This window comes from Daphnia pulex, chromosome 7, assembly GCF_021134715.1.
Source record: "Daphnia pulex isolate KAP4 chromosome 7, ASM2113471v1".
In the NCBI taxonomy this organism is placed as follows: domain Eukaryota; kingdom Metazoa; phylum Arthropoda; class Branchiopoda; order Diplostraca; family Daphniidae; genus Daphnia; species Daphnia pulex.
Genome location: NC_060023.1, coordinates 11,997,377 through 12,007,893, shown reverse-complemented (window position 1 = coordinate 12,007,893; position 10,517 = coordinate 11,997,377). Strand labels below are relative to the sequence as shown.

Genomic DNA, 10,517 nt, shown 5'->3' with positions numbered 1-10,517 from the left:
ATTTTAGAGCTTTTGCAGAGAAATAATCGTTGAGAGTGTTATGGTAAAAACCGAGCTACTGAGTCACCAACACAATATTTGAACAATATGGGTATTTTTCTTCATCGCTATTTCATTTTATCTCAACGTATTATCGTCTACTTTTATATCGTTGTAAACGGATCGTTTAAAGTGCCGCGCTGGCCAGTTTACTTGTTTGCCAACTGACTCATTCGCCTTTAATAATCTTTCCGTGTAACTATTTTTTCTAATCAATCTTCAAGTTACATAGCGGCGGCATGGATCACAATTCGTGGAAAACTTGAAAAGGCAATAAAACGTGCCTTTGTGTTCAACGATCCCGTTTCCAGCCCGTGAAAAATCAACTTATCAAAATGACGCTGAGCTGCCACGTGCACTTTTTGGTTTGGGAACGATGATACGCAGACAAGAAGCCACGCCCCTACAAGTTGTATACAAATGCGGACTACAAGTACTTGAGGACGTCGGAAAAGACCTCACACACGGTTATGTGACTCTTGGCAAGTGCTGACATTCAAATTAATCGGTCCGATTAGTAAGCAACACTCGGCGTAATTAGGAACATGACGTTTTTGGAGATCTGGATCCGCCAATTTTGGCAATCCGTTGTTAAATGGATCTTTCGCATCTATTACCAGCGAGTCGATGACAAATCGAAACGAATTTCGTCCTATTTGTCACCTCGGCCGACCAGCGTCAATTACCATTTTACCCGCCAATGCAACTACAAGTGTGGATTCTGTTTTCACACGGCCAAATCGAGTTTCGTTTTACCTCTGGAAGAAGCCATGCGGGGACTCCGGCTCCTCCATGAAGCAGGTAAGAATTGAGCTGGTCATATTTCAATCATTGATTTCTCCATTGTTGAATTCGTACGTTTACGCAGGAATGGAAAAGATCAACTTCTCGGGTGGAGAGCCGTTTATTCATCAGAAAGGTCGCTATTTGGGCCAGCTTGTTCAATTCTGCAAGCGGGAACTGGGACTGGCCAGCGTCAGTATCGTCAGCAATGGCAGTCTCATCACCGAAGACTGGTTCATTCGATTCGGTGAATATCTCGACATTTTGGCCGTTTCTTGCGACAGTTTTAAGGTCGAGACCAATCATTTGATTGGCCGTCACCGGAATGGCAACAAAATTCAAACCGGTGACGAAGGAAGTGAACACCTGGAAAGTTTGGAACGGGTGAGAGGATGGTGTCGGGATTATCGAGTCGCCTTCAAAATCAATTCCGTCATTAATGTACACAATGTCGACGAGGACATGAACAGTCAGATCCATCAACTGAATCCCGTCCGTTGGAAAGTAAGAAAATCATTTTTTTTTTAAATAAGCATGTCGTGAAATGATTATAAAGAATAATTATTTACAGGTGTTCCAATGTTTGCTCATCGGCGGAGAAAATCAAGGTGAGGAGGCTTTACGTAACGCGGAGAAATTAGTTATTTCAGATCAACAGTTTGAGACTTTTCTACAGCGTCATTCGGGCGTGGCTTGTTTGGTTCCCGAATCCAATATCAAAGTACGTAAATAACTTTTTAAAATTCTTGATTATTTTACATTTTAATTCAATGTGCTGTTATTTTTAGATGCGCAATTCTTATTTGATTTTGGACGAGAGGGTAATCTGTTATTAAAAGATGTAATTTTTGATTAAATCAACATAATTTGTTCATTTTAATTTTCAGATGAGATTCCTTGATTGTACAAACGGGCAAAAGACTCCATCGCCGTCCCTGCTGGACGTCGGTGTGGAAGCGGCCATCCACTGGAGTGGTTTTGACGAAGAAATGTTCTTCCAGCGTGGAGGCAAATATACTTGGAGTAAGTCCGATATGTCTCCATCTCTGTTAGAGTGGTGAAATCGATGATATCGTAAACGTCTGACACTTGACAAATTTCCACTCAGCCAAAGATTTTTCTTTTAAAAAAGAATGTGTACCTCTTTCTTTTCTAAGAAATACAAAATGACTGCAATCGTACAATCTTTTGAGTTTAACAGTGCGGAATGAATAGGGTTGCCTAAAAAGTCAACGAGAGTATATCCATTAAGGTACCATAATTCCTGAAATCAAATTATCATACCTAGTTATTTTGTTTTCCAAACGATGTCCCATTTAGAAAAAATTTTTACCTTTTTTTTAGGGGTAAATAAGGTAATTGGACTGTGTATCAAGCGAGATTGCATATGGAACATTTCAATCACTTATCAAATTACGTATGGCCGATGGAAAGATGAGTGCCGTGACGTGTCGTTTACTTTTGAAAAGAGACTAATTCTTTGTATTCTGTTGTAGTCTTTTTTTCTAGGATTTATTTCTTTAAATTATATACAATCATAACATTTTGTCGCATTTTGTATTCGTGAAATTGGCACGGCAACCGGTCCGTGCGAGGAAGAGTCCTTATGAATTTGGGTAGTTTTTCACCATTATTTTGATACGAATGAATTGGTTATTATCGTGTCTTTGGGCTACTGACCGAGATTCTCTTATATTGCCGTTTGCATTATTCAAAACAATTTTGCCGCGTGTAACGTTTTGCATTCTAATTGAATGTGAATGGTAGAACGGAACATAGATGGCGTTGTCGACGGAAGTAAATAAATAAAAACAAACCGGGATTGTTTTGACGGTTGTGAGAACTTCGTACTTTCAGATCTAACTTCTAATCCTATCAACTCTAACTATAATTTTGAATACAGCATGTCATCTCGTAACTCGCGGCGAGGTTCTCCACTTGAGGTTGGTCGTTAAGATCTCATTTATCAGATCTCATTTCCCCTAGTCAAAAGTCTAGTGGAACTGAACAATTTTGAATAACTCTTTATCTGATTTGAAATCATCCTAGTTAGATGCTGGAGGATATGATTCCAGTTATGAAGGAGATGAAGAGGAAAACAAAAGGAAAAAAAGAAAGAAGGATTGGGTTGTGAAAGAAAAACCAAAAAGTGAAGGTAATGTGTAGTTTTTTAATGCAGTACTGACTGTCTCACAAACTTTTACTCTGAATACATTTTTTAAATAACAGGTTTAGTTTCCAAATCTGCTTTCACTGAGCAATATGCACAAGAAGCCAGACGAAGTATGCAATCACAATTGAGGGGGTTAACAGCTTACGACAGGCACAAGCTTCTCATCAACGAATACTACCTCTCCATACCTGGAGGAGCTGATATGCTGAAACGTGACAAGTATGTGAAATATTCTTCTTCTTACCCAAACAATTTAATTACAGTAATTTTTTACTCTTTACTTTAGGACAAGAGATAAAAGAGATTTTGACATCATCAAAGAGAATCATCAATTTTTGTGGGAAGAAGACGACACGATCGACACCTGGGGAAAACAGATAGCCAAAAAGTACCACGACAAGCTTTTCAAAGAATACTGTATTTGTGACCTCAGAAGATACAAGGAAAACAAGGTATACTGAAATGAAAATCTCGAATTATTCAAAATATGTATTTTTATTATTTCATCCGCTAGGTTGGCATTCGATGGAGAGTTGAAAAGGAGGTCGTCACGGGTAAAGGGCAATTCAGTTGCGGGGAACAGAATTGCCCACAAAAGGATAACTTGAGGACTTGGGAGATTAATTTTGCCTACGTGGAACATGGAGTGAGAAAGAATTCGCTAGTAAAAATTCGTAAGTTACACAAGTTTCATATTTCTTTCGATTTAATTTGCAACTTTAATTTAAAGGTTTGTGTAACGATTGTTCACATAATCTTAATTTCCATCACAAGAGGAAAGAAGTTACAAAGAAGAAGAAGATCAAGAAGGAAACGAAGAGTAAGCGATCATCGAAGGATCGAAGAAAGAGTGAAGGCGGTGAGCCAAGCACCGAGGAACCGGCTCCGGGAACCAGTAAAGATGGCGTGACTGAAGCTGACGAGCCATCTTCTGCTAATCCTGGTAAAACTCAAGAACTCAGCGACAGTACAGATATTTGGCGCGAGGGCCAACAGACAACCGAAGACAAATCACGCGACGACGAGTTTGAAGAGTTTTTAGAAGATTTGTTTCTTTGAAACACAATATACTTGACGATCTCGAACAAACTTGAATGATTTTATTAATCGATAATTTTCAGTTGAAAGGGTTACATACGTCCAGCATACGTCGGGCCGTGAAAGTACGTGATGTATCCTTTAAACACTTCCTATATTTTCAAATAATTAATATTTCAATGGTTTTTCAATGAACATTATTTGTAAATTTAAAATTTTTGATAATATGATTGAATCCTTAATCCACCTAAATATCAATTATGTTTATGGCCTGTGCAAAGGTCATGAAACTGGTTTGCGTATGATGTCGAGCAGATGACACATTATATAAAGCCGTCGGTGAGTCATCATAGATACTTATCCATTGTCTGGCGAATAAATGGCTAATCCGAAAGATATCACAGAGACCGAAAACACTGAAGACTCCGAAATCCTAGAGGTCTCCGAGGAGGACGAAAGTGATGTAGAAACAGAATCGGAGAATCCTGAAGTGGAAGATGATCAGCAGGAATCGCACTGCAGCACATATGGCTGTCGCTATTTTCTCCTTACAGTAGCGATATTTTACTTCGGCATTATTGGTATGGCTTGGTTTTTCATGTACTTGGGCAGATTTTCCATTCTACGAGGATTTCAATATGTTACGAACACATTCAACTCGACTTTCTCTTTTGAAAATTTGACAACAGCTGGACGTGATCCGCCTGCCTAAACTGTCGGCATCGAAAGACAACGGGAAGAAGGATATATTAACACCGATTTCTGCCCTCCCCTGTTGGTATTAAACGATTCATTCAATTGTTACGTCAACGTAGCTAATAAAACACAAATTTACAGTTCTTATTTTCGTTTATTTTATTTATTAAATGGCTCTATCCCCCCCCCCCACTCCCTCCATCGTTTTTTGAAACTCGAGACAGAGCCCAGAGGATTCGGTTGTAAAATGTTACAAACTGCTGAGTGCTGACTTAAACAGCAAAACAAGTTAGCATATTTCACTGTTGATTTCTAGTTCTTCAAATTACTATATTGTGCGTCGCTTGGTGTTTCAGTGTTTCCACAACATTCTATAAAAACAATTGATGATCGTCGAAGGTCACGAACCATTGATCACGTGATTTAGTCGACCAATCACCCTGTAATCTCTTCAAACGTTCTTGCATCTTTTGAAAAATTTCAGTTAAAAAAAACGATTATGTAAATTAAGAATAGATTGTTTTACTTGTCTCCTTCCTAACATTTTTTCTTTATTACTATTATTTTTTGTTTAAGCGTTTAAGTTACAATTTAAAAATTTACCACCAGCCCACCAGGGTTGGACTTGAAGTACATTACAGTCGACATCGTCAGTTCGTCTGTGGCAGCCAACGTGTTAGAACGTCTCTGTACGTCTCTGTTTCTTAAACCACGCTTCCGTAATCTTCATTCACGGTGATTTTGTAGGTAATTGATGATTTTGAGTGGGTGTTTTCTTAATTTTAAGTACAGTATTAACCTGCTATAAACAAACAAACTCAAATTTATTTACAAAATGAAATGAGAAACAGCTTAAATCAATTATCTATGAGTCATCAGCGCCATGTGCTCCATTGCAACTGTTCATATTGCATCGTTTCATAATGTAACTGAATTTTTTTTTATTTTTATTTGGAAGATTGTTTTAGGAAAAGAGTTGACAAGAGAGACTTAAAATATTCATTTCCACCATGGGCCGAGTTAATAAAAAGAAATTGTCTGAAGATTCTGAACCTGAGGAAGTCAGTGTAGTGGAGCCAGAATACGAAGTTGAAAAAGTTGTGGATAGAAGGTAAGCTAGCTTACTTGCAGATTGCTTTTCTTGATAAGAAAATAACCATCTTATTTTATAATTATTCTAGAGAAATTCAAGGGAAGGTGGAGTACCTCTTAAAATGGAAAGGTTATGAAGATGAAGAGAACACCTGGGAGCCTGTCGATGCATTAGATTGCCATGAATTAATTGCTGAATTTGAAAAAAAGAGAAAAGAAAAATTGGACCAACCCAAAAAGAAAACAGAAGGTACCATCAAGGAAAATAAACGTTCAACATCCATCAAAGACAAACCAGCAAAAGTGAAGGCAGCTGGAAAGAAAAAAGACCAAGAGGTTAGATTTTTAGTGTTCAATCTTTAATTCATTTAAGGGGAAATTCTTGTTTGATGTAAAGAACTTAAGATTTAAACTATTTTTATTTCCCCATATTTGACTATGTAACAGGACCAACCCCAACCACCACGTGGAGTCGAACTCGGCCTTGAGGCTGAGGCGATTTTAGGCTTAACCGATACTTATGATGACGACGAGCCTGGTGAACTTCATTTCCTCATCAGATGGTTAGCTCTTCTCGTTTCTCCTTTTAATAATTTTCTATCCCAGCTTATCAAATGTTTCATTGAATTTACTAACATGGTTTCAAATCTTATAGGAAAGATCAAGATGTGCCTGAATTTGTTCCTGCTGAAAAAGCATATGTTTTATTTCCTCAAATGGTCATCAAATTCTACGAAAGCAAACTTATTTGGGGTGAAAAAAAAAATTAAAAGTAAGACGAATGCTTACAGAAATAATTCCCCTTTTATTTTAATCTTCAAAAATGCACGATCGTGCAATGCCATGTTTAAGAAGAATGAGCTGGTTGATAGATCCTGATCTTACTGCCCACTTCAGAAACACAGATCCTTTTTCTTCCTTCTCTATTGTTTAGCCCTCCACATCTTTCTCTTATCAACCATATCTTAGTATTATCTAGCAAGTGATGAAACAGCTTTTATGTTCATTATACTCATTTGTCTTTGAAGCTAGAGTAAATCGATGTTTTTTAGCGCTAGGTTCACAGAACCAGAAATAAAACGGATGTCTTATAACTTGTTTTTGAATTGTCAACACCTTTCATATTCTTAAACTCACATTTTATTAGAACTGAAGACAAATTAGAAGTCACCATGCTATCAGCACATGAGGTAAGTATGATTTAGATCTGTTTCAAAAGTATAATGTCTTAATAAAACAGTATAGGTTAATCCCTCCCACATCCTTCCATCAACATATCAACTTCCTCCAATGCAGAATTAAAAAGAAAAAAAAACAATTGTCATTTTCTGGACGAAATGTAAGCTTAAAAGGTAAGTAAAATGTTGCAGAATTAAGGAAGAAAGCAGCATTTATGATGTTTGTACACCAAGTTAATTATCAGTTCTTAAATGTTGTTATTCTTTCGGCCATGCATACAGATTGAATGCCGTTTATTACCTTTGGTTCATCAGTTTCAAACAGTTTATAGGTTTCAGCTGTGCAATTTTGATCTCCACGTAACTACTGCCCGCAAACTGCAAGATAACTCTTCAAGACTTGAACAAGTAGAAAAGAGATAGTAGCTCTTGCCAGTGCGGAAGTCCCGGATAAGTATTTGTTTTAAAATGTTCGCTTCATGTCGAAAAAACTAACTATTGTTTTGTCTCGAATCGGCTAGTTGTCACTCAATTTTCCACAGGTATTTAACGTTTGTTATTAACGCGGAACTTTCAAATCTTTTCTACAAAGCTGCTGAGTGTTCGTCGTTCGTCGAGGTGCTATCGCCACTGGAAATGGAGCAAGCTGAAATGGGTAGCGCGCTCGGCCGATTTCTCGATTTGCACATGTACTTGTACATCACAAGTGCACTGAACCGATTTAAAGCTGACCGACCGATTTAAAAGCAGTTGGGACTGCAAATGGCTCTCGATTTAATTCACGCTAAGGTTGAGATGTTCTTATTAATTCATGTCCTTTCGGTCGAATGCTAATAGCCTTGCATTTCTCTTTTTTGCTCAAATTAGGACAAACGTGATTTGGTGACGGGATTGAAAACTCGCACCAAAGCTGGCAAACCAAACAATGAATCAAGTATGTGAAACACATTTTTAAACAACTGATGAATCATAGGCAATTAATTATGCTAAATATTGTTTCTTTGTAGATGCGCGATTCTTTTCCGTTTCGGAATTAAAGGGCAATAATTCGTTGACAAAATTGAAAAAAAAGGTTGACTTTACATTCATTTGTTAACAATTTGGCGTTAAATGCACTGACATCAATGAAAGCAGGACGGAAGCGATCAAATTTATTTTGTTTATGCCCGACACTAAGATCTAGTTGTTACGATTTCTTATAATAATCCTGTATTCAAAACTAAATTCATTACTGATTTCCACCATTCCATGAAAATTGATCCGTTATTGTGGTATTTGACTTTTTTTTTACTCTAGTGGTGTAAACAGCGACTGTGAATGTTCTTTGGATGAAAAGTAAAATTCTAACCTCATTCACATTGAAGGCACACTCGAAGTCTACAAAAATCAACGATCAATTCCGTATGTCCTTGAATGTTCCCATGTGGCCATGAGGCATATCTTCTCAATTTACCCGAAACTCGAGCCAAACCAAATCAAAACCAGGGACGAAGACCTTTTAGGTTGTAAATATGTATGGCAATAGAGCTCGTAAAATTTTGGCGGGTGCCTCAGGCTAACATATGTATTTTATCTCACGTGATGTTCAGCCAATCCGCGAGCAGAGTATAGATGCTTTCAGCGTCGTCTGAATTTCGACTCTTCGGCAGCTTCGCGTGTTCACAGATCACAGTCGAGAGCAGATCAAACGAGTAAAGTCGTCTTTAGTGTTAGTCTATAGGCAACGTTACTAATATTTCTGTCTAATTGAGTAACTGTGTGTGTAAGTTTTTACAGTTCAACTTAATCTGCAGCAATTTTTCGTTGTTCAGGTATGCATTTTATTCAATAATATGACAGCATAAAACCGATTTTACATAAACATTATTGGATTTTAGTTGACCAGTTTATTTCCAAATCAACTAAAAGATAAAGTTCTCTCAGTCATGGTTGGAAAAAGAAGAAGTAATGGTGTCAAAGAAGTTTCAAAAACAACAACCAAGGTATTTAGAATAAAAAGTACTGCGGCAGAAAAATATGTGGTTGAAAAAGTGGTGGATGAAAGGTTTGTACATATTGTGTTGAATTGTAATAAGCCAAATTTAACTTCTCATTATAAATAGGAAAATGAAAGGTACTACCCAGTATCTTTTGAAGTGGAAAGGGTATGATGACAGTGATAATACTTGGGAAGAAGAAGAAAACATGAATTGTCCCGAATTAATTGCTGAATTTGAAAATCAACCAAAAAAGAAGAAGAAGATGGATAAACAAGAAGAATATTCTGTTGAGAAAGTGATGGATCGAAGGTATGTAGTTTTGGCAAATTTGCATACATTGTTTCCACAACAATTAATTGAATGCTGTTCATAAAAATCTAGAGTGCAGAAAGGTAAAGTTCAGTACCTGCTAAAATGGAAAGGCTATGGCCACAATGACAATACTTGGGAAAATGAAGAAGACATGGATTGTCCTGGCTTGATTGCAGCATTTGAAAATCAGACATCAAAAGATGCTGAAAATGAGTTCTCAGTTGAAAAAATTATGGATAAAAGGTTTGTAGATATTCAACAAGTAGCCTTCTAAATAAACAAACCTTATTACTAGTGTAAACAAATCCATTCATATTTATAGGGTAAGAAAAGGCAAAGTGGAGTATCTTCTGAAATGGAAAGGCTATGCTCATAGTGAAAATACCTGGGAAAGTGAGGAAAACATGGGTTGCCCTGATTTGATTGCAGAATTTGAAAATAAGAAGAAAAAGGAAGGAAAAGCTTGAATTCAGTGGGGCCGCTACAATTTTTACGCAAATAAATGTGATTTCTATTCGGTTTGATGTGGTTAGGGCGTAAGGAAGACAGCAGAGATATCCAAAATATTTCTTTGTGTTAACCTCATGCCTTAATTTAAAACTTGAAATTGTTTTTATTTTTGGTCATTATCATCCATCTCTGTTCTTTGTTCATCGACTTACATTAATGTAATGCGGTTGTCATGCCTCATGTGTTCCTTAAGAAAAAAACCAAGTTTCATTTCTTTTCTTGAATTATCCTTGCATACCCAGAAATACAAGGCCTGTGTTTATAAATTTTTACGACATTGGTGCAACATTCGTCGCTTTTCGCCAACGGAGGACGAACGTCTTCTCGATTTTTGGATATATTCTGTTCTCTTCTGGTAATCAGTATTCGGTGTTGGTTATCGTGTAATAGGAGTTTGTTCATTTCTGTAGGCATCGACAAAAGATCTCTCGCAGCTTGCTACTTCTATAAGGTAAAGTTTGTCTCGTTAGTCGTTTCCAAGCGCCATTTTAAAGTTATAGAGGAAGCGTGATGACGCCACCAGCAAACCAGCTGGTTTTTGAACGCACTCATGCGGCTGCCGCCATGTTTAGATCGTTCAGTTGTTTCCTACAGAGATCTCTGTTTCCCTACGTGTAATTGTAATTCTTATGGGACAAAAAAGGGGTTTCTGAAAAAAAAAATCATATTACGAAAATAATTTTCAGCCAATTTCCTTAAATAATTAGTTCAAAGTTC

At 37.1% G+C, this 10,517-nt stretch overlaps 4 protein-coding genes across 6 annotated transcripts; all 4 read left to right on the top strand.

Moving 5' to 3' along the window:
* The first annotated feature begins 95 nt into the window (after positions 1 to 95).
* Positions 96 to 2,003, top strand: LOC124196613 (radical S-adenosyl methionine domain-containing protein 2-like). The gene is made up of 5 exons (XM_046591766.1): positions 96 to 840; positions 908 to 1,326; positions 1,394 to 1,543; positions 1,611 to 1,643; positions 1,710 to 2,003. The coding sequence occupies exons 1-5, from the start codon at positions 585 to 587 to the stop codon at positions 1,881 to 1,883; spliced, it is 1,032 nt and encodes a 343-aa protein (XP_046447722.1). The 5' UTR covers positions 96 to 584; the 3' UTR covers positions 1,884 to 2,003.
* Positions 2,004 to 2,611: 608 nt separating this feature from the next.
* Positions 2,612 to 4,084, top strand: LOC124196614 (protein FRA10AC1-like). The gene is made up of 6 exons (XM_046591767.1): positions 2,612 to 2,765; positions 2,872 to 2,977; positions 3,052 to 3,214; positions 3,282 to 3,447; positions 3,510 to 3,669; positions 3,726 to 4,084. Exons 1-6 carry the CDS (start codon positions 2,727 to 2,729, stop codon positions 4,052 to 4,054), a joined length of 963 nt encoding a protein of 320 aa, XP_046447723.1. The 5' UTR covers positions 2,612 to 2,726; the 3' UTR covers positions 4,055 to 4,084.
* Positions 4,085 to 5,330: 1,246 nt separating this feature from the next.
* Positions 5,331 to 6,915, top strand: LOC124196616 (chromobox protein homolog 1-like). 2 transcript variants are annotated; one of them, XM_046591771.1, is made up of 5 exons: positions 5,331 to 5,476; positions 5,684 to 5,840; positions 5,911 to 6,157; positions 6,269 to 6,384; positions 6,477 to 6,915. In XM_046591771.1, exons 2-5 carry the CDS (start codon positions 5,740 to 5,742, stop codon positions 6,589 to 6,591), a joined length of 579 nt encoding a protein of 192 aa, XP_046447727.1. In that variant the 5' UTR covers positions 5,331 to 5,476; positions 5,684 to 5,739; the 3' UTR covers positions 6,592 to 6,915. The 2 variants fall into 2 exon arrangements, with proteins under 2 accessions (XP_046447727.1, XP_046447726.1); XM_046591770.1 differs by having other exon boundaries at positions 5,336 to 5,476; positions 5,688 to 5,840.
* Positions 6,916 to 8,633: 1,718 nt separating this feature from the next.
* On the top strand, positions 8,634 to 10,066 carry LOC124196615 (chromobox protein homolog 1-like). 2 transcript variants are annotated; one of them, XM_046591768.1, is made up of 5 exons: positions 8,634 to 8,810; positions 8,877 to 9,043; positions 9,102 to 9,287; positions 9,360 to 9,533; positions 9,613 to 10,066. In XM_046591768.1, exons 2-5 carry the CDS (start codon positions 8,925 to 8,927, stop codon positions 9,755 to 9,757), a joined length of 624 nt encoding a protein of 207 aa, XP_046447724.1. In that variant the 5' UTR covers positions 8,634 to 8,810; positions 8,877 to 8,924; the 3' UTR covers positions 9,758 to 10,066. The 2 variants fall into 2 exon arrangements, with proteins under 2 accessions (XP_046447724.1, XP_046447725.1); XM_046591769.1 differs by having other exon boundaries at positions 8,644 to 8,810; positions 8,885 to 9,043.
* Positions 10,067 to 10,517: the final 451 nt, after the last annotated feature.

Bases quoted from the DNA above. Each gene is read 5' to 3' on its own strand.
- LOC124196614 (XM_046591767.1), top strand. From the start codon at position 2,727: ATGTCATCTCGTAACTCGCGGCGAGGTTCTCCACTTGAG. The intron at 2,766-2,871 runs GTTGGTCGTTAA...AAATCATCCTAG, and splicing joins GGCGAGGTTCTCCACTTGAG to TTAGATGCTGGAGGATATGA. The intron at 3,670-3,725 runs GTAAGTTACACA...TTTAATTTAAAG, and splicing joins GAATTCGCTAGTAAAAATTC to GTTTGTGTAACGATTGTTCA.
- LOC124196615 (XM_046591768.1), top strand. From the start codon at position 8,925: ATGGTTGGAAAAAGAAGAAGTAATGGTGTCAAAGAAGTTTCAAAAACA. The intron at 9,044-9,101 runs GTTTGTACATAT...CATTATAAATAG, and splicing joins GAAAAAGTGGTGGATGAAAG to GAAAATGAAAGGTACTACCC. The intron at 9,534-9,612 runs GTTTGTAGATAT...TCATATTTATAG, and splicing joins GAAAAAATTATGGATAAAAG to GGTAAGAAAAGGCAAAGTGG.
- LOC124196613 (XM_046591766.1), top strand. From the start codon at position 585: ATGACGTTTTTGGAGATCTGGATCCGCCAATTTTGGCAATCCGTTGTT. The intron at 1,327-1,393 runs GTAAGAAAATCA...AATTATTTACAG, and splicing joins TGAATCCCGTCCGTTGGAAA to GTGTTCCAATGTTTGCTCAT. The intron at 1,644-1,709 runs GTAATCTGTTAT...TTTAATTTTCAG, and splicing joins ATTTGATTTTGGACGAGAGG to ATGAGATTCCTTGATTGTAC.
- LOC124196616 (XM_046591771.1), top strand. From the start codon at position 5,740: ATGGGCCGAGTTAATAAAAAGAAATTGTCTGAAGATTCTGAACCTGAG. The intron at 5,841-5,910 runs GTAAGCTAGCTT...TAATTATTCTAG, and splicing joins GAAAAAGTTGTGGATAGAAG to AGAAATTCAAGGGAAGGTGG. The intron at 6,385-6,476 runs GTTAGCTCTTCT...CAAATCTTATAG, and splicing joins CTTCATTTCCTCATCAGATG to GAAAGATCAAGATGTGCCTG.